This window comes from Montipora foliosa, chromosome 7 (genome assembly GCF_036669935.1).
Source record: "Montipora foliosa isolate CH-2021 chromosome 7, ASM3666993v2, whole genome shotgun sequence".
In the NCBI taxonomy this organism is placed as follows: domain Eukaryota; kingdom Metazoa; phylum Cnidaria; class Anthozoa; order Scleractinia; family Acroporidae; genus Montipora; species Montipora foliosa.
In genome coordinates this window covers 15,034,463-15,061,603 of record NC_090875.1, presented here as the reverse complement: position 1 = coordinate 15,061,603, position 27,141 = coordinate 15,034,463, and the positions used below count along the sequence as shown (strand labels likewise).

Below are 27,141 nucleotides of genomic sequence, written 5' to 3'. Positions count from 1 at the left end.
ATCCATACAGTGCCAAAAAAAAGTCTGTTCAACGTAGTGCATTGTGGCAGAAAATTGCTGACAACCTTAACAGTGTGAAAGATCCTCATTTTATTGTTGACAAGAGAGCAGTTCGAGACCATATTGGAATCCTTATTCAAAGATTTAAGAGGCAAGAAGCTCAGGAGTTGAAAGAAAGTGGAATAACCCCAGAGCGTACCGAGGTAGATGCTGCAGTTGAGCAAATTATAGCCATGGAGGAGTCAGCTGACACTGAGATGCAGGAGGCAATTGATGAGAACAAGGAAAAGCTAGAGGCAGACAGGAGAAAGGCAGAGGATATGCGAGAAAAGGCGATGGAAACAATGGGAAAAACTCAAAAGCGGAAATCAGAAGAAGGAAGCAGCAAAGCAAGGAAGAGCAGGAGAAGTGGAAGTGAAGCAGTTGAATATCTCAAAGAAAGAGCAGCTGAAGATCTCAAACTGAAAAGTCAAGAAATTGAATTGAAAAAGCAAGAAAAGGAGCAGTTGCAAGCCCTCCAAACTCAACAAACACAGATGTTTAAGTCCATGCTAGAGCAACAGCAGGCACAGCAGAAGCAAGAAAAAGAGAGTATGGCACAAATGTTCAAAACCATGATTGACCAACAACAACAGCAGCAGAAACAAGTTCAAGACATGCAAAATTTGTTTTTGATTCAACAGCAAACTCAATCTCAGGCTCTGATGGGAATAATTGAAAAACTTGTACCCAAGTGACCTTGTTGAGGCCTGAAACTACATTTGCTTAGTTGTTTTAAAAGACATGATGTGATTTTCTTGTTGGGATTTTATAAAGGATGTGATTAAGGAAGACATCAGGAAGGGAAATGATGAACATTCACCATAACAAGCTTTTAGTCACCCCTGCAATTTTTTTTACTGTCCATCCATTGATATTTAGCATTTGTATGATCCTCTGTGCATGCAATTCATTCACCCCAAGAACTGCTACTTCTGATTGAAAACATGTTTTAAGCATGTGTTAAATTTCTGTCATTTGCAATAATGTGAATTGCCCAAAAATTGGTGCCATGTATTGGGATAATTTGCACATGGCCATATGTATTGATTGATTCATTTATCTTAAAAGCAAGAGGCAACTTGAAATCTACCCCTCCCCCCAGTTTTTGTTAATGTGTTAAGATTAGGTCGGTAAGATTTTATGAGATCATAGAGTACAAATTGGTAAACAATTTCATGTCTTATGCCATTAAACCTTTAAAAAAGGTAGACTAAAAAGAAGCATTAATTGTACTTTTCTCCAGAAAATTGTTTTAATCTTAAATTAATCTTTTTACAGTAGCTACAACATTTCTCTTCAAAAAGTTACAACACCTTTTCAATGTTTGCGGTGTAAAAAGGCTCACAACGTTGCAATGACTTAGCATATATTAAAGTTTATCATTATATGGAACACTATTCTTCCTTTTTGGCTGGATGTTTTATCAAGTCCATTTAGAACAATCAAGCAAAATAATCCTCTAGTGATGGAGGATCTAAATCAAAAAACTGAGATGTGGTATTTCCGTAGAGGCATGTCAGTGCATTGTGCAGAATCCCACAGACAATATACATTTTTCCCACTTGACTTAGACCTATTTTTAAATTCTTTTTAAAGTCTAAAAATTTAAAATAGTTCACTATCTCCCCGAAAAGCCACTCAACAGAGCTGCGAACAGCACTCATGGAATGGTTATAAGCCTGCATTTGCGGGGTTAAAACTCGATGCCTGTAAGGTGCCTGAAGATGCACCCTAAGGGGGTAGGCTGGATCTCCATAAATACACATAGCCTGTCCAGTGGTTGAAAACGCATGTGGTTGGAGGCTGTCATACAGGTGTGATTCTGCCAGCATTGCTGCATCGTGCATTTTTCCTTCTGTTGAATGAAAAATAAAATGCAGTAAAACATCAAAAAGAGAGCTCAAACATCATTAGTTTACTTTCAAGTCAAAAAAGATTTGAGTGAAAAATGTGGAAAGGACTTATTTAATACTATATTGTGTATCTTAAATTGTCCGGCCCCTAGGAAATGATCGGAAAGTGCCTTACCTACTGGCCCATAGAGGTGTGCAATTAAGCCATTTGGAACCACAACCGACTGATACTTCAACCCATGTACACGCTTGTGCCCATTGTATACCAAGCGCTGGTTTTCTCCTGGTCTAGATATTGGACGAACAGTTCCGTCAACAAAACCAAAGCAATTTGTAAGTGGTGCTCCTTTGTTAGAAATTACATCAGCGTAGCTTTCGAGCTGGATGGCACTCAAAACGGTTGGATTCCAATCCATGATACGATGCCTGTGGTTTTCATATACCCAATCCATCACAGTATTATTTATCATACAGATTTCTGGGACTGGCCTTCCAAATATCGGGATCATGTCGGAGTAGCGACAAGGGTAGGCAAATCGCTTGAGAAGAATACAAAGGCCCTCAGTTCCATCACATACCGTTCCTTGATCACATTTAAATACAGCAGGAATTTGCAGTGCATCTTCAAGGCGAGTTATGTGATGCTTCTCAACCCTTAAATTGGCTGTACACTCAGCTCTATTTTTGTCCGGCAAAGAAAATGTCGGATATTCTTGGTAAGGAAAATCCAAATTATCTGACTTGCTTTCCTCATAGAGCAGCAAGAATTCTGCATCGGTAATAAAGCCCATTGCATGACTTAAACACAACATTTCTCGAGTTTCCCTGAAAGAAGCCATATCAGTGAATTCGAAAAACTCGTCGCGTCGCTCGCAAAGAACCTTAACTTAAATTTCCCGCCACGAACGCTGTGTTCTCGACCCAGGCTCTCTTCGACGGTCGCGTACTTCAAGGCGTCCGCGTCCCCGTATCTTAAAGTCCCTATTCTCGTCTTGACAACGACGTGAAATGATCAAATTTGCGGTCATGAGGAGGACGAGGGCACCTGACGATAAATTTTCAATTTTCTCTCTAAACATCAACACCGTTCTCACCAATTTTATTACTGGAATGTGGACTCACACTTTCCAAGCCGCGCGACTTGCACTAATTGCAAATTTATTACAATAACGGGGAATAAATTAATATTTGTAGACTACACAGATCCCTATTTTAAACCTGACCAGTTCCCTTGCAGTAGTGAATATACCATCATCTTACCGTCATGCAATAAGTTTGAAACACTCTTGGCTTTTTTTTACCAGCCAAAGATAAACACAAGAACCAAACAGGACTTGAAGCTTAGACGTGAAGACATGGTATGCCCGTGCTAGAGTTTCGTCCACGAGGTCATCACGTAAGACGAACCACTGGTACCCTCATCATGATTGTTTGTTTTCCCAATGTTGGAAATTTCCAGATTCATAGACCTTTTTGCAGATACGGCGGCCATTTTGATTGCTATCGTTTCAAGTAGCTATTATGGGATGCCCAGGGGCAAATACATATTAATTTTCCCCCGGAGCATCCCATAATGTCTTTCGAAACAATAGAAATCAAAATGGCCGCCGTATCTGCAAAAAGTCTATGGTCTATGAAGTTTTTTTTTCTTGTTTAATTAATGCATATGTGATAATGCGCGTTGATTGGCTAAGAGCCACAATGTTTGGCAGGAAACCTCTTCTAAATATAGGCGACCTGAGAAAGCAATAACTCGAAGGATAGAAATTGGAATTACAGACTCAAAATCGACAGCCCCTACCTCATCACAACTGGTTTTCGTTTGCTTTGTCGCATATCTCCCTTGACATTGGTTTAGAAAATGAGCGCAAAAATTTTCAACTTGGAACACCGTGAAAACACCACAAAAGTCGCGAAATGCTTGCGAGGCTGAAATGACACTCTAGTTCTCATGATCGCTCTCCTTTTTTCGGCACAAAAAGAATTAAAGAAAGACCCTGAGGACAAGTTTGTTTTCCATGGTTAAAAAAAGCGCAATCTTACCTACTTCCGGTGGGTGTGACCATTCAAATGAGATGCTAGTGTTTGCGATTGAAGATACATGAATGCTGATGTCGAACGTAGGTCGTTTGACTCGTCCAGAGGGCCTGTAGGTCATTGCCTGTTCTTCGGCCAATGGAGTGCACAATTTCAGTACATTAGATGGAGAAGAATCGCCATATTGAAGATCAGATCCCAGGGCAACAAGCCATACGCGGTATAAACTAGACAAAAGAATATGGACGTTATAGGTTGAATAAAGACCCGAATATCCTATGTCGCACGCTCTGAAGGACAAAGGCCAAAACACATTTTAACATACATTGTGTGTCGGCGCTATCTTTGATTCTTGTTCGCACACGCTTGAGAAGAAGTTTTATAGCGCCGCTAACGATTCTACACACTGTTACGCACGCTTAAAGACGAAGTATACAACACATTCCAAAAGTGTAGGTAGGTGCTTTTTAAGGCTCTTGTTCGCAGACACTCAAAGGGCGAAGAAGGTATAACATATTTTATTAAAAACTGAACTATACGGATATCATTCAATGGCTCGTCGGACACAGGCTTTCAGTTCATACACCTGCTGTACCTAATATGGTCAAGGAACGCGTCGGCAATAAAGCGAGCTGAAAACTGTTTCGCAGATCTCAGATAAAAATGGCCGGCAAAAACCGTTTTGGATTGGAATAGACCGAGGCAGAAATCGATGCTTCAGTGGAAGAGTTGTTGATCCTGGAGTTTTTAATAAAACAATTATTCTACTCGGGCTTGCTGGATATAAAATGATTATAACCAACTCGACGCCTCTTTGGTTATCTATCAATTCACATCCAGCAAGCCCTTGTAGAATAATTGTTAAATAGCACTGCTCAATACCGGGCAGATCCCGGTGGCAGATCCAATATTCATTTCAACGGGGAGTCAAGACCTGATCGGATTGTCAAGATGCGTCAATTTATTGCATTCATCCTTTTTCTTTTTTTCAGAAACTGAAGAATACCCTGCCACTTTGAAGTTACACCTCTGAAGAGGCTAGATACGCGGATACGCAGTAGAAAATACCACCTATCCCGTAGTAATGTTCTAAGTATATTCTGAAGTGGATACGCTTATACACGGATACGTAATGGAAAATACCACCCACCCCCTAGTAATCCCTACTGTTGAATATTCTGAAAAAGGATACGCGGATACGCAGTGGAAAATACCATCCCTTCCCTCGTTATCTTCTAAGTATATTCTGAAGTAGATACGCGTATACATGGATACATAGCGAAAGATACCACCCACCCCCTGGTAATACCCTACTGAAGCTTATTCTGAAAACAAAAAAATACGCGGATACCCCGTAGTTATGTTCTACGAATATTCTGATGTGGATACACGGATACGGAGTGGAAAATACCACCCACCCCCTTGTAATGTTAATGGGGTCATAGTTTTTCAGTGAGCGTTCAATTAAGCATATTCTGAAGTAAATAGGCGGATACACGACTACGCAGTGGAGTCAGTGGATACACAGATAAGCAGTGTCATGGCCTTAAGAACAAAGGATATCACACGCTATTTTCGAGTTTCGATGGGTTGACGAAGAAGTCGAAAGGTATACCTTCATACATGGCGCCCTATCGGTCATTGATTCCCAGTGTCTGTCTTCACTGTCTCCTATACGGTATTGGCGTATCCGCGTATCCAGCAAATTTAGGTGGTAGCTTTGAATTGGCAGGTTATTCTGCAGTTAAGCCGTTTTGTTTTGGTTTTGTTTGTTTGCTTGTTTTTTTGCAAAATGACTTTCCTGACATCTGAGAGGAAAAAGTTTCCTTCCATTCACAAAATGACATCCTCCGGGAAAGGATATTTCGGTTCCTTTGATGCGCCATGATCCAAGTGATCTTGTATCAATGATCCTTTTTCGAATCATCCCAAAGGAACGTACCCTAAGCTTGTAAACATGGGACATCTATGACCGCCCTCAAACCTAACGAAAGAACCTCCTGACACTCCAACAAACGTAAAAGCCTGCACTAGTTCGGCTCAAATCAAACCGTGTTCAAACTACGCAAAAGCAACTCAAGACCCAGTCAAACTGAAAATAATTTTAAGCAAAGTTCGTCTCGATATCGCTTTAATTATTTTATTGAAGACGCGAATTTTTCAAGCAAATTTGTAGAAATAGCATAAATGAAGATGCTATCTGATAGTCACAAAAAATATGAAATAAAAGTAATATTAATTATGCAAAAGCAATTAACATGAGAATGCATAATTACAGTACACCTGTTAGCAACAACGATTAAGAACAACTGCGAAGTGTGTGATGTAATGGCAAAACGAATATGAAGGTAAAAAGTCTTCATGCGATTTTCAATAAAATTCGTTGACCACACTATACTACAGCATATAAACACTACACTAAGACAACAAGGTAATAACTTTCTCAGGCAACCGCGGGACGGACTAGTACTTCGCCGAGTGCACGAATACACCTGCTTGAGGAGATATTAATGGGCAGCGATCGGTATATCACAAGTTGACAAGCAGTCCAGTATTAACAAAAGTCGTGGTCACTGATGTGTAGAATATTAATAGAAAAGTGTAAATGAACTGCAAAAAAATATAGCATTGTCAACACTTCGACTTGTTGCCAAAGCAACGAAAATAAACAGTCTTGACTTGCTGTCAATTTTTAATTCCCCGAAAGGTGTGCAAACAATGGTGTCCTTAAAAATCACAAGACCGAAAGTGCATCGAAATAATCCACGGCAAACTATATTTTAAAACAAATCTTCATATTGTAGGTGAAAAGCGATAGACATTGAATGACTCGCGAAGTATATTCCAGAAAATTCCAAACTATGGAGCAACAACGACAAAGAAATAACTCACCGATGTGATTACGATGAAGGGACGCCATTTTGTTGATAGGAGGATAATCACCCTTGAGGCAGCCAATCAGAATACGAGAAAAGTAATCTCTTCTTGTGTGGTAGACACTAATATAGTTTAACACACGGCATAAATATTTCTTGGTTAAGAAATATCGAAAGCGCTTTTTATAACAAGGTTCAAAGGCGCGATATTGTCGTTTCCAATTTAATTCCACTTGGCATGACTTTGTAATTGTCTGAATAAACTGTGCCGCAAGTTGATTGACGCGGGTTTCCCACTTGTGCTACATCAAACAATTATGCACACATAGTGTAACGGAACGAATTCATTGCTATCTCGAAAAGCCACTAATCGTGGTTCGAAATGATCGAGTAACTACGCATATCCACCAGTTCAGACCAAGGGGAAAAGAATTAATCGTCGCTCGTAGAACGTTCACGAAACGACAACGGCTGAGTCAACAATAGCGACTAAAAACGCTATCATACGATTGGTTAAATAAGGAAAAGTATTCACCCTGACACGCATTCATTATTTCCAAAAAAATAATGTAAAATAACCAAGCTTAACGTTCAGACAACAACGCAAAAGTCACACACAACACTTCATCGTTCATTTTCACTATGTAAGCTAAAGCTAGCCGTCCATGCCAATTCGGCTGTAGTTTTATTTTGCCTATATTGAACAATATGAACGAGATGGAAGAATCCAAAGACATACGATAGCGCTACGTTATATTTTGAAGAGACGTTTTCGTTGACGGAAATAAAACTCGCTAACAACGCAAAATAACCAAATAAAAGGTTTAGACGACAAAGCTAGTCATCATAGATCAATAAATCGTTCATCCTCACTTCAAATCCATATGTGCCCATCCAATTCTAGGATACTTCGAGCGTACAGAGGTTTTGCATGGCAGGGACAATAGATTCTTTTTCCTATGGGAACAAATGTTCTTTCTAATGCAAAACATTTGCATTGTTCCTGCCATGCAACATGGCTGCCGTGCAAAGCCTCTATTGTACAAGGCGAACGAGATAGAATAATTAGGTAACTCAAGCAACGACATCGGCGACGGCAACAAGAACGTCAAAAAAATTGCATACTTAGTGGACAAAAACAATAGCTTCGCAAGCCCTGAACATGAGTTTCTCACTTTCTTCATTTCTTTGCAGTCTTCTGCAAAGCAACAACGTGAAATAGCCAAATTTGAAGTTTTGTGAAGAACGCCAGCACTTGAGAATAAATGTTCATTTTCTCCCCTTAATTAAGCGCCGCTCCGACCAGTGTCATTCTTCAGGAACTACTTGTCCCATGTCATCTTAAAAAGGTTGAAATAGTCACAAAGTGATTACATTATACAATAACACGAATTGTTATTGCGGCGCCGTCGTCGTTGCTTAAGTTCTCTAATAACGAAATACTTACCACAGTGCAAAGTCCTATTTTTTTAAAGGGTATTTTTGTTGCCTTGTTACTAACCTGGATGACTGACAGTGAATGGTAACTCGCCTTTGTCTTCGGTCCACCAGTTTCTCTAAGCGGCGTTCATTGAGAAAAACCTTTGTTTAGAAAGAAAAAAAAAAAAATCGCTTAACAATCAGGAATGCACATAGAGTGCTTGGTTTTCAGTAAGTCCAGTGTTTGTAAGACAAATTCCCGCTTATTCTCAGTAACAAGCTTGCCTATTTAACAAGTTTTCAAGAGCAAAAAAAAGAGCTTGCGTGTAAAGGAAACGATAATGACTGCGGTTCCACTCGAGAGAAACATAGTGTAACGCTAGTGTTGACACTACTGTAGTGTGAACTCTCTGGTGTTTTGAATCCCTAGGGGAACAATGAACAACAGAACTTGATTTAAAGGGGCTAGGTCACGCTATTTTAGGCATTTTCAGCACTGATCGAATGGTCATAGAATTAACTAAAATATCAAAATAACTGTTCAAAACTATAGAAGAACTCTAACAAAACACAGGGAAGCCAAGAAGGGACATGGATGGACAAAACTGGAGAGGATTGAAATGGATTGAATTTGGGTAAATTTGAAAAACGTCGGCCCACCTTTTTTCAAATTTATATCAGTCTATTTCAAAATGTCATTTACAAAGCTGGAAAATCATTCTCAGTTGTTATGTGGCCGTGATTTTGCAAATGAAAGACTCTTGCTCTGCCAATTTGACGTTTAGAGCTCATAATTAACAAAATTAAACAAAATTACCTAAAATAGCGTGACCTAGCCCCTTTAACACTAGTGTTAACTCCCTAATGCGACCGCAACCAACATTGAGTTGTATGATCAAATAAATGCAGCTGCGGGCTTCTCCCCTTACCCATTTTGATTCTTGCCGAGTAAACTGACATAGCTCAGGCATATTTAATAGAGGGGAATGGTTTGGAAGCTCGGCAAACATATCAAAGGAGCAAACAGAGATGGCAAGATTTAGGTTGGAGAGTCCACCATCTTTTGTTTTGCGTTCATACGCTATGCATGAATTACGTAACCAACACGTTTCTATTGGTTAGTTCTTCAGTACAACGTAAACAACTATTGTGTTTTGTGCTCGGTCAAGGCCAAAAAAGAGAACAAAAACATACAACAAAGAAATTTGTGGGGTTACACAAGGGGGACAGTTATTCTTAGAGTTATTTTCATAGGGTTATGTCGTAGAGTTTGAGTTAAGTTTCCAAAATCCTCAGCCAACATTCATAAAAGCTAACCTTAGGCCTAAGGTTAGCTTTTATGCATGTTTAGGATACTTTCTGTATTTCTGAATTCAGGATTTAGTCCTTCCAAAATCTTGAATTCAGGATTTTGGAAACTTAACTCTAACTTTAATGTCATAACTCTAAGAAAATAACTCTATTGCTAGTCAACCTCTTTCACAACCATTCCACTCTATTAACTATGGCTCAGGCAAGTGGCAAGTGAGCACCTTAATGTTGTGTACTTAGCGAGAAGGGAGCACGGGCATACAAAGCGTTTTGTTCGGGGTAAAAAAAAATAATAATAATAACAACAAATAAATTTAAAAAAAAACGTGACCCTGTCCGAAAAGAGAAACAGTTGGATTTTACTCTCTCTACGACATATAACAATGTGAATTACCTGGTAAGCCCGGATGTGCACATCCCCGTATGTAACTGGCTCGTTCCATTCGATGGTGAACTGATAAGGAGACAAACTTCGGCACCAGATCCACGGAGGGGCGGGAGGGCCTGGAGTCTGACGAGAAAAGTTTTCATACCAGAACAAGAGTCAGAAGAATTGTACAACAGTGGCAACACCTTGCTAATTCCAAATGAAAATACACCATCTTCTTTCAGGGATGGAAAAGTGACAAATCCTTCTCTCTACTACCCCAGAAACACATCTAATCAAGAGTGAATTAGATAAGAGTGTCCTTATTGCCAGGGTGGGCTCCCCAGCACAGTCACAAATTGGTCTATTTTTAGAACACCCGTTCCCGTGAAAATTAGTTCTCATGTCCCTGAAAAAGCAAATCAGAAGTAGTCATGCGTGACATGGTTTCTCCTGATTGGTTAAATTGGCGGCCCTTTGCTCGTTTTTGCGTGTAAAGTGCATCTTAAAACAAGTCCATTTGTGACAGTGCCGGGATGAGCCCGCAAATCGATGGAGAAACACTCTTATCTAATAGGCCGAATTCGATATATCAATACTCAGACATTGCAACGAGGCATTATGATCAAATTTCCCGGGTCAGTTCTGTTTTGTTCGTCTCACAAGTGTCAAGGGAGATTTCTAAACAAATAAATATTCAAATTTAACCATAAAGCTCGTAGCCATGAGTGAATACTTATACATCGAACGTGGCCTATTCACTCTTGACCTAATCAGATGCACGCAGCTGTTTAGAGCGGTTTTCAAATGTGTCGTAAAACCCAAAACAAAGTAATTACTTTGGCCAACCAGTAAACCAATCAAAACTGGAAGTAAAATTACACGTAGCCGACAAAAAGCGCGGGAAAATGAGCACGCGCGAGCCACAAATGGTTTTTGTTTCACTTCTGATTGGTTGAAAAAGTGGCGCGAGAACTTTGAACCAATCATCTATCCTTACTTGAGGAACAGCATTTGGGGCACACTAATTACTTGGGGAAACTAAGTAACTGAGTTTCTGGACATATATGGCAGTTTCCGAGAAGACTTGAAATCTTCTAACCATTTACAGATGTGAGAATTGCTAGAAATAGGTAGCAAATGCTCAGACGTAAAGGGACACTTCGTGTTGTATATCAAAATAGGTCGGGCATCTAATAATGTTCATTTCTGGACAAAAGGGGGTCGTGCGATAATTATTTGAAATACATTTTTGGACTGCGGATAGGCTACCAACGGACTACTTTCATCTCTTGTTCCAATGAACGCGGCTGTCCACTTTCGAACTAACCCTATTAATAAGGTGTCGTCTCAGACATCAAAACTACCTAGTGCGACACAGAACTGATAATAGATTTTACTTTTTCATGTAATATTTGAAAAAAGAGGGCGAGTGTTTTATAAGGTTTCCAAATTAATCACGAAAAAACAGAAGAAATCACGAGGCGAACGGCCTTGTTTTTAATTGTTTTACAATTACGGCAAAATAGACCTAATCGGATTACTCAATACACACAGAATCTTAATTTCGGGAGATTTGAATTGCGCACAACATTGAGTTAGCCGATTAGGTCTATTAACTTCGTAACATTAAATTATTAATGCACTGTTAAACGATGTCACATCGTTTAACAGTGCATTACAAAAGTTTTGTAATGCATTGAGTACAAGGATTGACTATATTAAAAGCTATTCTGTTCACGTCTATGCTTTGTTGGTTTACGATTACATTCAGATTAACAAACATTTTGCACATGTCTTTCAAACACGCGCATTTGGAACACGTTTTTCACTGGGTTTCTAAACCAATCCCCCTGACCGCAACGGCGCTTTCTGGTTGGCTAATGTTTAATTAATTATTAATGACTTTGAGTTTGAGAAGGCGACTTCGCTCTCTTCTCGATACGATAAGTTTATAAAGTTGAAAAAATCCTGAGACGATACCTGGCAATGAAGCGGTCCAAAAACAGCCATTGCTTCTTCTCGATCATTGATAACTTCCAAATACATCGTGTACACGCAACTAAAAGAAAAGATACAAAAATTAACAACCTTTGACCAATCAAACCTAGGCTCATAGAACTTAGGGAACCAATCAACGCCAAGCTGACGGTTCCAGCAGCAAAACGATTGCGTGCAAATCGCAGAGGGTTTCTTTCTATTTTTGATTTGTTAGAGGAGTAAAATAATAGCAGTCACGAGGAACCTTCGACACTTAACCAAGACTCTTTCTTTGCTGAAAAAGCAGTCTTTCAATGGGCACAGTTATGCTAAATTTGCTGTTTTTAGGTCAAAACTGGGTAAAAATGTAAATTAGTACTTTGTGGGATTAGCTCTATGGGAAGATATGAAATGTATTTATGGCACAAAGACATTGTCTCCAAACTTGAAAAAACTGGTAATTTTTTTCCAAGTTTCAATCCATTTCCATCCTCTCCATCCTTGGCTACAAACAACAAAGAATAGCTTCAGTGCACTTCAATGGTTATTGGTATCAAAATTACAGTATTTTCTTGGGTCTTCATTGATGCACAGACGTCTTTTAGTGTTTTGAAGTTTGACTAAAAGAGCCTGACACTGCCCCTATAATGCATGCTACCTAAACTAACACCTGAGAGGAAGTCAAGTTATTTGTTTAAACGTCAGTAATAAACACTCTGGTTGTCGGCAGATGGTACAAACACTGGTCGTCAACGACCAGAGTGTTTATACCATCTACTGACGTTACACAAATAACTTGACTCTAAAGATGACTTCCGCTACGGTTGTCGAAACGTCAGTCAATGTCATCCTAAGAGGCCTTTTCAGGGCTACAAGAGTTTACTAGGCCGAATTAATTATGATATGACTCCTGGGTTCAAACCACTTACAATAATAACATGTACAACCACACTGGAATGGACTGACAGAGCCCCTAATTCTAACAAGGCCAGGGTCTGCATACACAGGCTGCTAGATTTGGTGTCCGATTGTTGATCACCACGCCGCTTAAAACGCCGGGACATTATGCTACGGAACATTTTTTTTACGCAGCTAAGCAAGCTTAAAGAGCCAGTGTTGAAGGCCAACACATTCATAATTATCCTGTTACCTCAGCAGTACAGACCAAATCTCGTAACCAGTTGCATCGCCGGGAAGTAACACTTCACTTTTGTCCTGGAGCTTGCTGCTGTACCAAATCAGTCTGAATCCTCTCACATCCCCTGACAGTTCCTTCACGATCCAACGAACCACCACCCCACCCTCCTCGTCTCCGCTTTCACTGCACGGGCTATCCCGCAATGATCCTGCGGGCTTGTTTGCTGAGTACTTCGCACTCAAGGAAATGTTCCAGTCTTGACGCGGTAACGTAACTTCCACAGGGTCAGAGGCAGATTCTTCCAAACATTCAGACAGAGGTTTGGACACCACCTCTTCATCGGTGTCCGTGTCGTTTATAGCCGAGTCCAGAGTTCCCAGGTTCTGAAAGAAAGGAAAATTAACTCAGTAGTTTGGACTGGACTACCGGACAAAAGGTCCTTCTACTACTACGCAATGTTGTTGGCGTCAATTTCTTTCTTTCTTTCTTTCTTTCCCGAACCTTCTTCTGCCTTAAGTCTCCAAAATGGCGGCCAAACGTTTTGGGAAGAAAGCACACTAAGCATGGGTCCCCTAAAATGCACCTGCATTAGGGAGCTTACGAAACGAGGACGACGACGGCTACGAGGACTTCATTTAAAAATACAAGTTCGCGTTATTCACATCACTAAGAAACTATTTCATGTCGTTTCGCGTTAAAAATGTGTAGTCACTGTCGAGGAATTAAACTGGTATGAATGGGTTGGAAGCGTAGAGAGAGAACTGAAAATTCATCGTCATGTGCTAACGTCCTTCACAGAACCTTGAATTTGGTCATTTCACGTCGTCATTCGGGAGATGACGGCAAAGAAATGTACCAAAATGTAAAACGCACGTGCAGAGCGTGCAGAGCCATTGTTTTTGTTCACTAAACCTATTGTTTTGTAGCGTCAAGACGGCGGCTTAGGGAATATCACGGGCATGTTAAGTAACTCGAACTTTCTAACAAGATGCCTTGCCGAGTATTCTCCCCAGCACCCAAAAATTTACTTGTTTGATGACTTATTGATGTTTCTTCACAAATGAGTAAGTTGCGTAACCATAGAAAGGGCAGCATCACACAACCAACGCTGACAAGATGATACAGCCCACAGTGTACGTAAGCCTATTTTAGTGGACGCACGCTATATTCAAGCCGAGGTAGAAGGCAACTTCCAGGTAGTGGGTGAGCGACAGACGGGGGGAGCGAATCCAACATGGCGGCTTGGCAAACCTAGAGTACAGGGTACTTTACCTTCCTTTGACATGCATCCATCCCTTCAGGCCCAGTTATTGCCACCAATACACAAGAGTATTTTATCCCGGATTTGCATTTCTTTAAAGTCATGTTGGTCTTGTCAGCTGCCAGTCTCGTGTGCACGCGACCATTGACTTCCACTCGGTAACCTTTCAGACGACGAACCCGGCCGCGGGCTGGGTCTTCGTGCACGGCGCAATGTGGATCAGAGACTGTGGCAAAACACCAAGTTTAAAGTGAGAATCAAATGTTATGAGGAGGTTTACAGTCCAAAATTAGTACTACTTCTTTCCGGGCCAAGCTGCAGTGAAGGTCTTGACGAAAGGCCAGAACTTTTACCCTTAACCAAGAAGGACTTATGCAAGCGAACCCCTACCCTAGCTTGCTAGGCATCTTACATAAAGTGGCAACAGAATCTATGCGTTCGACCCTTCAGGAGTGCCTTGGCGGTCGGCTCATCCAGATATTTCAAGTCTTTTAACGTCCATACAGCCCACACCCAAATTACGACTGCTATAATCTTTGATGTCAGATACTCAAACACAGAACGAGGCGGCGCACAAGCGGCTGTTCTAATACTTCTCTGAAATGTGAAATTAATAGAAAAGTTTCGACTTGTACAGCAACAAAAGAACAGAGTAGAGGTACCCGGCTCAGGGGATTAATTAGCATTTTGTTTTGTTTAAAACAAAGGAAGATGCATATTATTCCCCTAACCCTCGACTCTGTTCTTTTGCTGCTGCACAATTCGAAACTAGTCTATTGTTCACTTTTCACACTAGTGAATAAAAGACCCATGTATGCCTCAATATCGATTTACACAGACCAAAAATTTACTTGGTCATAAGCTTCGTCCTGACACAAACAAGTTTTGTGTAAAAGCAATAGGAAAACCGTAGAACGTTTCAACTCGTCAAGACGGTGATTTGAAAACAAAGATAAGCATGTTCAAACATTTTCAAACAAATGTGACAGCAAAAAACCCTTACCAAAAACTAATTGTAAAAAATATTTCCACTGGCTTTAAGTCAATTCTTCAGAAACGAAAAAGAAAGGCCATTTTATCGTCTGTTACACCCTCGTCACCAGAGCCTCGGATTGACCCAAGGCTCTGAAAACTCTTTGTAGGAGAACATGCGCCGTAGATTGAATTGTACTTGAACCTTACGGCGCCTGCTCACTCCTCGTGCTAACATGAATACACCAATCCGCTTTTGATTGTTCTTCACGAAAGCCAATGAGAAGACACTTTGTTTCAGGTTTCCCCAGAGCTCTTCTCTCCCTCATTCAAGAGAAGAGCTCTGGGGTCGAGATTGCGTCTGTCCATGTACAGAGCGCTCCTTCACAAAGTCGTATTCGAGCAACCACGCCTTTGCCGTACAAAAATCAACTCGAACAGATCAACAATTTGTCCCCGATTCTGATTTCTATCTTTGGAATGGTAAGGTAACTAAATTTGTCACCGTCAGCTTGGTTTCGTGTAAGCAGTATTTGTCTAAGTAATCACATGATGTCGGGTGCAATTTGGGATAAATAAGCAAGAGTAAACTTTTTCAAAGACCAACAAAATAGGCCACTTCGGAAAATACCATAATACTCTTTGTCTGTCCCCCTAAATTTCGCATAAGCATTGCTTTTTGTTTCCTCTTGGGACCATTGAAAATCCCAAGAGAAACAGGAAACAATGCTTATGCAAAATTTGGGGGGAAAGACAAAGAGTATTATGGTATTTTCGGAAGTGGCCTATAGCACGAGTCCGCAGGGCAAGTGCAAGCAGCAGTCTTTGAGAAAAACTACAAGTACTTTACTCATTCCAAGTTGCGCTAGGAAAATAATGCGATTATTTATTGATGATATGAATGCACAAATTTCACCTTTATTGCACTAATTTCAACTATCTGCACTAATTTTACTTTTCTGCACTCTGTTTGGATTAAATGACGTGCTCTCAGCCAATCAACAATTTTTGCATAAATATCATTAACCAGTAAAATAAAATATTAGGTGAGCAAAACCTTATGCCTAAGATGAATTTTTTTCTTACCAGGCCCAAGAACGAGCGGTTTCCTCCACGAGAGTTTGACCTGGGTGGCAGTAAATCCGCTGACCAATAGCACTGGTGGCTCAGGTGGGGCAGATGTACAAGCCAACAGTGGCCCTGATAAGTATAACTGCTGCATTTCCGGCAGATTTTCGCTCAAAGTGCTACTAACCAACGAGTTTGTACCGCTTTCATCGCTCTCAAAGTCTTCATCGTATGAATAATCCTTGATCCCAGCAACAGCCTCGACAACAATCCTATAAACAGTTCCCGGATCGAGTCCACAAAGTTCCGCTGTAGACGATTCGCTTTCAACAACTAATACCTTGCCAGTGTCCTTTGTAAGCAAGAATCGCCCACGTGACTTCTTACGTAACTGCCTGTTTGGGACGTAATGAACTCGATAGTGCTGAATAATGGACATGCCATAAACGACAGCGTGTTCCCATGTGACAGCGATGGAGGTCGGTGCACGCGAACATATTTTTAGATTATCTGGCGGATCCAAGCCGTTTGTGAACGCAGAGAAGACGGTAACAGAGCCAGCGCTTGCTTCATGCGTGTCAAACAAGTCCTCTTCAGTTACTGCCTCAAGAATGAACGTGTATTCCGTTTTCGGCGTCAACGATTCGAATGTATAGGCGCGCGTCTCAGGTGACAACTGAATCGTCAGATTTTCGTTGAAAATGTCCTGATCCCTCTTGCCTACCTTCACACGAGTAGCCGCGAGAGAAGCAGCGTTCACTGCTGGATTTTCCCACGCCATTTTTATACTCACCTCCGTGGCGGAAACAACGTAGATGTTCCTCAGTGGACCTGGTGGAGAGGCTGTTACGAAGGAGATGGGCTGGGACCTAGCAACGTTTATTGGATGATCGCTGTAGTTGTCGTCATTGACGTGTGGCGCAATGCACTCTAACATCACGTGATATTCGGTTTGGGATTCAAGGCCTTTGATGGTGAAAGGATTTTCTGCGTAAATACAAGTTTGAAACGAAAACAAAGGTTACCGAGGTGTCAGTGAACACCAGATCTAGAAAGTTCGAGAAAGGACGGCTAGGCCAACGTCACAAAACAAGGATAAATACTCGTGTGCTACACAAGCGGAAAAAAAAATTGATGCACTTATTTTTAAATTTTAGTTTAGTTGACGACGTAAGCATGTGCAAGTGAATCTTCTATTCTTGGATTTCACATGACGTCACGGCCGCCATGTTGGTGTCGCCATGTTGGTGTCCCGATCCAATCCTCCGGGAATTGAAAGCTATTATTATGCTCACGTCTTCTTTTGTTTTCGTTGAAAAACATGGCTGTTGATCACGTGAGTGAAACCCAAGAATTGCCTATTTTCAAGAGATGTTATGTCCAGAGAAGCACGAAATTCGCTGCACGACGTTTTGATAAGCGTCACGAAGTGTCCCCTTGCTCCTTTTTAACATCACTCGACTGTGGGAATAGAGAAAATTAGTATCACCCAACTAGTGGACTAATGCAAATCCTGCATTTTGATTGGCTACGCTACTAGAGGACTATTAGTAAAAGTCCTCGAGTAGCGAAAAGCGTGACGCTTTCTTTCCTTTTATTGCCAAATAAATATTTCTTTAACTTGCATTTGCTTTTTTGTCCGACTAGTTTAGGGCCACGGGTCAAAAGGGCCACGGATCCCACGACTAGGGCCACGGGTCAATAGTTCATGAGGCGAAGCTGAATGGGCTATTGACCCGTAGCCCTTGCGGGCTACGGGTCTAATTGTTAATCACTACGAAATCCACCGATCTGTGGAATGGGCCCGAATTACTGAGTCACTGCCACGCCCACTTTCGCTTGTAAATAGTTCAAATTCTTGAGAAGTGTTGTGTTCGACGCAACTTTTCAGGCCAGGAAACCTTTCTTGCACTCGAAGTAACAGCGAGTCTGATGGTTGCAGTTGCAACCTCTTCGCCGGACAAGAATATTTTTATCCATGGAAAACGTACATTGTTGTGGTTATTCCGGTACACCTTGACGGCGAAAGCTGGCTACTGTTCACACCGTGGAAAAGGAAAGGAACTTCATTTAAGTGTCTAGTCGTTCTGGACTGGAGCACTATTTGAGGACACCGTCAACTGGAATTAACAATTAACGCAAATAAAGTGGGAAAGGAATTTCATCAAAATGTGTAACTGAAGTGGGCAGGGGGCGTTCTGCTCAACAATTCAGGCTGTCCACAGATCGGTGGTTTCGTAGTAACAGCTGCATTTATCCGAACCTAAAAATACCGCTAACACTTAATACATCGTTGCTAGAAATAGCTGGCAAATTGTTAGAGTTAAGGGGACACTTCGTGCTGGATGTTAAAATTGGACGTGCCTTTATGGACACAAGTGAGAATAGCACAAAGTGATGTTTTTGTTGACATAGCCGTACATCGTTTCTTTAACTCTGTAATGCGGGTGTTGGAATTTAAATGGCCGATCCTCTCAGGGGCTTTTCAGGACCAATGAAAAAAGTTACTGAAGAGTACTAACTGAACGTAGACAGACCAGTGTGCAGCCGAGAATTTAACCCAGCACCGAGAACTTAACCCAGCACTTCCAAGAATAACATCAGCTAGACGCAAGAGCCGTATCTCCGACTACTCGGCTAAGATGTCTCTCCTTAACGTCATGTTGTCGTGTTCTGACGACTTCATATGAAGCCATAGATGTTTATTCAACATTGATTTTATCAAACACAAGAAACAACAAAACAACAACAACAACTACAACAAAGCCTCCTCTCTTTTAAGCTTTACCTGTCACAATATACTAATGGCAGACTCTTCGCCTTCCATCGTTCTCCAGCAGAAGACTCGAATAAGATCCGGAGCCACAGAGCGGTCTGCTGTCTGATCTAGTAACCACGTTATTAAACGACCTGCACCCTAACTTCAGCACTTCAACTGATGAGACAGTCCTCACCAACTTGAATACTGAATCACTAAGATCGAATCAGCCGAGCATGCGTATTGCTTCGTTTCATCTGCTGACACTTTGGATGGAAGGCTCGAGCTGCTTCACACGCCGCTATCCTGTTGCTCGTAAGAACGAGCGAAATATCTCGATTTGCCGTTGTAATGGTCGAGGATTTGTGAATGGTGCAGCGATGTCGTAAGTGATAGCAGTTAACCGAGCACGGATTACATTATTACCAGTGTAATTCTTTGCATAGTTAATGCTTGGAGGTGGTTATGACACTCGACAAGCTCCTTTGTTTCATGTTTGTGTCCGTATTTTGGCTTTGACACTGCTCAAAACACACCTTTTTTCGAGAAGATAACCAATCAAATGCTTCGATTAATTGCTGCCGCAGTGAGTGAGCCTGAAGCGAACGAACGAGGCAGCTGTGTACGGGTTCGCAAATGATGCCAGAACCGCAAATGATCCCAAAGCTGTACCGCAAATGATCCCGAAAAAAAAGTTAGGAATGGCATGGAGCGTGGAATGGTCTGGACAGAGAATTAATGTGAAGAGCGCTTATTTTTATTAAAATTACTTTAAATCATGGCTCACACAGGTTTTTTCAGTTTTTCGGGAAAACTATAATAAGGCAGACACCTGTGTGAGCCATGAGTTAAAGTGATTTAATAAAAATAAGCGCTCTTCACATTAATTCTCTATCCAGACCATTCCACGCTCCATGCCATTTTTAACTTTTTTTTCGGGATCATTTGCGGTCCAAAATTGGGATCATTTGCGTTCCGGGATCATCTGCGGTCCTGGTATCATTTGCGGTACAGTTTGGGGATCATTTGCGGTCCTGAGAAAATTTGCGGACCCGTACAGCTTCTAATCGGGAGAACAACACTCTTTCCTTCGAAACGCAAGGGGTTGTGGTCAAAGGCGCAAGGAATTGTGGTTATTCGTGACTGGAGGAATTATGATGCGCGGTATGATCTTAGAGCCTGCTCGTCTTTTCACTGTCTTGCAACAAAAAAATAAATTCAAAATCGTTCAATGAACGAGACGCTCTTTAAAGCGTTTATTCGGAATACCATGTTGCGCAGAAATAGGGTGATACTGTCATTTTGGAAGAGTTAGAAACATCCTCAAGGACTGAATAGACTAAAGCGATTTTCTAATTTGCCAAATACGGAACGAAAGACGTGAAAGTAAAGTCTGGAGAGCTCATGAAAATGGATAAAGTATTTGTGAACATCGCTTAGTGTTTACAAATAAAATCAATGGTTCACCAAGCAAAAGTAGTAGTTTGATTTGGTACAGGTTGTCGGATCGGAAATCACGTGAATCTACGAAATGCAGGGGTGACGTAAAATTTAGCCCTCCTCTTACCAGCTACGCGTACTGGCAATCAGCTGACGATGTCATCATGTTGTCAATATGCAAGATTTTGATTAACTATCTTATTCGTAACATTTCCAGAAGACTGAATCCAGCATCTTCACTTTTTAGCTGCTATTGCAATTGAGTTTTCACTCGGAACATAGGCTTAAGTTTCTAAATCGGCGAACGACATTTGTAAAGTTTCTCACTGAACTTCAACACATCTCCCATCGCTTTGGTTGCCCCACCGCATGTTGTAAATCCGGATTTTCATCGAACTCTGTAAGAATTGAGGCTGTTTGATTTAATTACCCAATAGCTCAAATTATTTTGACACGTATGGCTGCAATACCAACAAGACGCTTTTTTAAAGCGTTTACTCGGAATACCAAGTGGCGCAGAAGTAGGGTGATACATTTTGGACGAGGTAGTTTTTGTGACTACTGCGCATCGCGCGTAGTCACTATTGCCATCGTGTTAGTTTTTCCGAAAATGAGTATGTAACAACAGAATACACTTCGGAGCCAATCCACATGCGAAGAGTACCAAAAGTTCGGCCTCTGCAAACAGTACGATGTATTGCCGATAGTTTGCGAGGACGAACGAAATGTTCGGGTGCCCCGTGTTCGCAGATGATGATCTGTGAAAGAATACGGTTCTGAGGTGAGGTTTTAATTCTTACAACAGTTACTTAACGTAGCTTTCGTATTTTGTTTCTAACCGACCAATTGAGCCCGTTTACGCGTTTAATGAAGCCGCCGTTTTCAGTCGAGATAAACAAAGCTTTGCAGTAGCACGTAATTGTCAAACTATAGATGGTTTCACAGTGAGATCATCAAATTAGCAAGGTCTTCTGAATTGTCATCTATAGGAGGTTGAAGATACCCGAAAAATAAATCTTTTTCCAAGTTTCCAGTTCCATGACGTCTTTCGTTTCGAAAATGCAGTATTTCGAATTTCCTAATTGTCACCTTACGTAGCTTATCATGGTGACACCATGATACCAGGCTACAGTGGAACCCCGTTAATACGGTCATCAACGGGCCCAAAAAAATTGGCCGCATTAACGGGGTGAACGTATTACCGGGGGTAGGGTGAAATTCATGACTAAAGGGCCTTAATGACAAATATCGCATTTGCACTTCCAGAAAAACTTTTCTCTTTATAAACAACAGGATGTACGTACAGTAATTGTATAAAATACTTGAAACTTGGCACAGTAGGTAAAACGCTTAAAATTGTTAAGTGTACTGTACGTTCTGAGCCTAAAATCAAAACAAGAACAGGCCCAGCTTACTATGCTTCCAAAAAACGGAAGCCGCCGTAATTACCTAACCGAAAGACTTAAGAATCAATCGTGTTTTTGATGAAAGCACAAAGACTTAATTAATCTCTTCGCGATTTGCCTTACTGGATTTTACAGTAGTTTCAAGATGATGTTTGTAATGAAAACAGGGAGGAGTGTTGCTGACAGTACTTTGTAAAGTAAATCAGCTGTTCGAGTACAGTGGTAACTAACGAAGGTCAATGAAATTAACATGTCACAGGTTTTTGGCGCGAGTGGGCGAGTTAACGGGGAAATTATAGAGGACTCTACTGTTTGGGATTTAAAATTGTGGCCGTTGGCCGTATTAACGGGTGACTGCATTAACGAGGGTTTTCTATAAGAGAATGTATGGCCGTTAGGCGGGCTTCCAATGTATTTGATTGAAAAAAAAAATCTATCCCTATGAATCTAAGCAGTTTGAGCCTTTCAAGTACTAGTACATTAGGAGATGTGTCATACATTTTATCTCATGAGCGAAAAGTAAGCGCTTTCAAGGCAAAGTAAAGTCCACTTTGATCCACCTACACAAGTAAAAGTTGTGTGATTTCAACGCTCGACAAAGAGCTCAGAAACGATGTACCGCACAGATCTGAGAACTGGAGGTGGTGTCTAAATTTGTTTCCAGCAATATTCCAAGTTATTGGCCTTTTTTCATCGAACGTTTCGAATATATTTTTTTGTTGCGTGACAGTGAAAATGATCTATCGCACGTAAATTTTTCAATGGTCGAAAAACTATCGATATGGAAGCTGTGGTGAATCAATTCCCACAATTCAGCCACCCCTATTCACATGACAGAATATTCTACTTCTTTTTCCCTTGCACATCTCTGTGTAGTCACATGCGCCTCTCGAGCGCCTATGTTTTAATTTGCCAAGTACGAAACAAAACAAGTAAATGTTTCTGCAGCCAGTTGCTCATTCATAACAACGCAGATAATGTACCGGTGAAAATCGCTTAATGTTTACAATTGCAAATAAATTCAACAGGTGACATAGCTATAGGGGTAGTATGTCTTGGAACTGGTTGTTTGAATGGAAATTACGTGGGCGTTATGTCTATCTTTGCGGGATCTAGTATGTAGCGTGACATCAGATAAACTGGTTTCAATTGTAATTAATATGGGTAAGTGAAAAACGGTATTCATCTGCAAAGGTTCCAAATTAAGAGTGTTGTGAATAACGCGGCCGGTGACCTCCAGCTCTAGGTAACTAACATGAAGATCAAGACACTAACAATAAAAAGAAAAAAAAAAAGACATCGGCGGATGACGTTCGTACAAAGAACAGCTGAGGCAGAAAGAGATTAAGAAATCTCGGCCGTTTATAACATACCGCTGCTGGAAGTTCTGTACTGGCGATTTAGTCATGTTGTCAACAGGCAGGATTATAGTAAATATTTATTTATTCATAACATTTCTAGACGGCTGAATCCAGCATATTCACGTTTAGCTGCATTGCATTGCGTCATTTGCTATATCGTGGAACATGGGCTTTGAATCAGCAAACGAAATTAAAGGAGTCACGCTGAAGCGCCAACGTAGAACCCATCATTTAGTTGCTCCACTGCACGTTATAAATTCCGATTTTCATCTAATTCTGTTAGACGTGAGGCTGTTTCAAGTCTCTCGCTATCTGAAATCTACTCCTTCGCGCCCCCTGCTAAGTGGTGGCTTTGTGCATAGAGCCTTCTGCGCGTATTTTCTTAGGATCGAGAGGGTAGTGGGAAATGCGTAGATTTCTCTGGTGGACACAGTAGAACATTAACTTAACCGGCAATGGCGTCGAAAGTCATGTAACGCGAATGGCGTTTTAGTGGATCTTTGAACAAAATATACCCTTATGAAGCTCAATAATGGCAAGTCAATTGGATATACAGGCGGTGGAATCTTAAAAGCGACGAGTAATGGACTTCGACAACAATCTATCGCCCGTCGAGCCGAAATCAAAGTGAGCTGTATTTACCTGAAGTATATCGTAATTTGACACGATTGAGTTTCTTGCCTTCACGCACGCAATGAAATAGGAAGAGGTTTTCGCCTCTAAGAGAAATAAATATGTTGTTTGTTTTTCAATAAATTTTTTTTTCTGGAAAAGGATTCTGTGGTATTTTCTGCCTTTGTGAATTATAATATCATGTTGTGTATTGAATTTCGAGCTTAAGGTTGAAATGTGATACGGAGAAGAAGTTTTTTAGTATTGCTCTGTAAGCAGGAAGGGTTCACAGGCCTGTTGGAAGCGTGCTTGAGTTTCAACAAATGAGCCCCCCAAATCAGTGAAAAATTGTGACGCAGATGAATAATAAAGTAGCTGCCATTTCCAAAATGATGAAAATTACCTGGTGATAAATAACGTCGAACGCGTCTTGGAGAGTAAATTTTGACTTTGCATAAACAAGAGTTGGGCGATTGTGATCTTTGTTTTGACTTCGCTCATTTCATTGTCAAACTTTATAACACTTGACAGAAAAAAGAAACTTACAAAAACCCGGTATCTTGCCATCATTTGACACAGATGCTTCACTGTTTGGCGAGTAAACATGCCGCGGTAACTTAATCACGGCGCCCGCTGAATTCCGGCCATGTCACTTTCGATTTTGCGATTTATTTGAACGTAGCAAAAATCTCCCAAAATGTTTGTCGCTGATCGTAACTTTTTATATTCTATATTCACGGTTCAAAATTAATGTTGTTTTCATGTCGTAAATATTTTATTCTCGATCGACCGTCCCGGAAACTTCCTTCTGCTCTTTCTAAAAACTGTGTATCAATAGTTATTTGCTTTTGCATCAATATTTGTTTTGCATAAAGCAAGCTAACAAAATCTGTACCTGCTGAGTTCGCATTTGTTAGCGTTAATAGTATTTTCGGTCAGATGCTTCTGTTTTTAATGAGGGGTTATATTGTTTTGGTCTCCCATCCTGTCACTAACCCCGCTGAACAGGGCTTGACTTCAGTGAACTTTAGTATTACAAAGCTGTCAGATGCTCAGAGGGCACACTTGTGGTGAAAAGAATTCGAAGTTGTGAGGGAACTTGAAAATTATCAACATGTCAGCCCAGACTCGCTCCTCTTTATTTGTTATTCTTCAGAGACTGGAATGCTGTATTTCAACACCACACAATTCAGTGCCTTCTGATTTTCTGTAACACGTACCACAGCAAACCCAGTGTATGCTTCACGGAAGCATCTCGTTTTTTATTGTTGCAGTTGTTTTGTCGCAGAGGGAGGTCAAATGTATTGCTCGGAGGGGTGTAGTGCATTGCTTTTAGCCAATGAAATCACCGTCTCCTAATTCTATTGTCCATTTGCTGCACAGAAAACTAAATTCTTCCAGAATATAACTCGGATACCTTTCAGGTATTCCGAGTAATTAACAAAGTTAGAAAAAAGTCACACCACCAATCCACTTCACTCGTGCATTTTTTCAGCTTTATGTATTAAGCTAAAGCTAGCCGTCTCCTGCCAAGTCGGCTGTAGTTTTATTTTGCCTATATTGAACAATCTGAACGAGATGGAAGTGAATCCAAAGACATAGCGATAGCGCTACGTTATATTATTTGAAGAGACGTTTTCGTTGACGAAATAAAACTCGCTAACAACGCAAAATAACCAAATAAAAGGTTTAGACGACAAAGCTAGTCATCATAGATCAATAAATCGTTCATCCTCACTTCAAATCCATATGTGCCCATCCAATTCTAGGATACTTCGAGCGTACAAGGTTTTGCATGGCAGGGACAATAGATTCTTTTCCTATGGGAACAAATGTTCTTTCTAATGCAAAACATTTGCATTGTTCCTGCCATGCACACAATGGCTGCCGTGCAAAGCCTCTATTGTACAAGGCGAACGAGATAGAATAATTAGGTAACTCAGCCAACGACATCGGCGACGGCAACAAGAACGTCAAAAAAATGTGCATACTTAGTGGACAAAAACAATAGCTTCGCAAGCCCTGAACATGAGTTTCTCACTTTCTTCATTTCTTTGCAGTCTTCTGCAAAGCAACAACGTGAAATAGCCAAATTTGAAGTTTTGTGAAGAACGCCAGCACTTGAGAATAAATGTTCATTTTCTCCCCTTAATTAAGCGCCGCTCCGACCAGTGATTCTTCAGGAACTACTTGTCCCATGTCATCTTAAAAAGGTTGAAATAGTCACAAAGTGATTACATTATACAATAACACGAATTGTTATTGCGGCGCCGTCGTCGTTGCTTAAGTTCTCTAATAACGAAATACTTACCACAGTGCAAAGTCCTATTTTTTTAAAGGGTATTTTTGTTGCCTTGTTACTAACCTGGATGACTGACAGTGAATGGTAACTCGCCTTTGTCTTCGGTCCACCAGTTTCTCTAAGCGGCGTTCATTGAGAAAAACCTTTGTTAGAAAGAAAAAAAAAAAAATCGCTTAACAATCAGGAATGCACATAGAGTGCTTGGTTTTCAGTAAGTCCAGTGTTTGTAAGACAAATTCCCGCTTATTCTCAGTAACAAGCTTGCCTATTTAACAAGTTTTCAAGAGCAAAAAAAAGAGCTTGCGTGTAAAGGAAACGATAATGACTGCGGTTCCACTCGAGAGAAACATAGTGTAACGCTAGTGTTGACACTACTGTAGTGTGAACTCTCTGGTGTTTTGAATCCCTAGGGGAACAATGAACAACAGAACTTGATTTAAAGGGGCTAGGTCACGCTATTTTAGGCATTTTCAGCACTGATCGAATGGTCATAGAATTAACTAAAATATCAAAATAACTGTTCAAAACTATAGAAGAACTCTAACAAAACACAGGGAAGCCAAGAAGGGACATGGATGGACAAAACTGGAGAGGATTGAAATGGATTGAATTTGGGTAAATTTGAAAAACGTCGGCCCACCTTTTTTCAAATTTATATCAGTCTATTTCAAAATGTCATTTACAAAGCTGGAAAATCATTCTCAGTTGTTATGTGGCCGTGATTTTGCAAATGAAAGACTCTTGCTCTGCCAATTTGACGTTTAGAGCTCATAATTAACAAAATTAAACAAAATTACCTAAAATAGCGTGACCTAGCCCCTTTAACACTAGTGTTAACTCCCTAATGCGACCGCAACCAACATTGAGTTGTATGATCAAATAAATGCAGCTGCGGGCTTCTCCCCTTACCCATTTTGATTCTTGCCGAGTAAACTGAC

General features: G+C 40.7%; 3 protein-coding genes across 3 annotated transcripts in view; 1 reads left to right on the top strand and 2 right to left on the bottom strand.

Moving 5' to 3' along the window:
* LOC138010483 (golgin subfamily A member 6-like protein 7) overlaps positions 1-966 on the top strand; it is a 2,055-nt gene extending 1,089 nt beyond the window's left edge. The window contains exon 3 of the mRNA XM_068857467.1: positions 1-966. This exon is cut by the window's left edge and continues 59 nt beyond it. Within this exon, the coding sequence (XP_068713568.1) occupies positions 1-737 (737 nt within the window). The 3' untranslated portion in view covers positions 738-966.
* LOC138010778 (uncharacterized) overlaps positions 1-27,141 on the bottom strand; it is a 115,214-nt gene that overhangs the window by 22,890 nt on the left and 65,183 nt on the right. The window contains exons 40-46 of the mRNA XM_068857753.1: positions 18,478-18,501; positions 14,296-14,471; positions 13,036-13,406; positions 11,889-11,967; positions 9,933-10,049; positions 8,310-8,389; positions 3,939-4,159 (exon numbers count right to left, since the gene is read on the bottom strand). Coding sequence (XP_068713854.1) covers positions 3,939-4,159; positions 8,310-8,389; positions 9,933-10,049; positions 11,889-11,967; positions 13,036-13,406; positions 14,296-14,471; positions 18,478-18,501 — 1,068 coding nt within the window. The remainder of the gene's footprint in view (positions 1-3,938; positions 4,160-8,309; positions 8,390-9,932; positions 10,050-11,888; positions 11,968-13,035; positions 13,407-14,295; positions 14,472-18,477; positions 18,502-27,141) is intronic.
* On the bottom strand, positions 985-2,788 carry LOC138010482 (uncharacterized). The gene is made up of 2 exons (XM_068857466.1): positions 2,071-2,788; positions 985-1,897 (listed from the first exon to the last, which is right to left on the bottom strand). The coding sequence occupies exons 1-2, from the start codon at positions 2,732-2,734 to the stop codon at positions 1,485-1,487; spliced, it is 1,077 nt and encodes a 358-aa protein (XP_068713567.1). The 5' UTR covers positions 2,735-2,788; the 3' UTR covers positions 985-1,484.

Bases quoted from the DNA above. Each gene is read 5' to 3' on its own strand.
- LOC138010482 (XM_068857466.1), bottom strand. From the start codon at position 2,734: ATGGCTTCTTTCAGGGAAACTCGAGAAATGTTGTGTTTAAGTCATGCA. The intron at 1,898-2,070 runs GTAAGGCACTTT...TTCATTCAACAG, and splicing joins ACACCTCTATGGGCCAGTAG to AAGGAAAAATGCACGATGCA.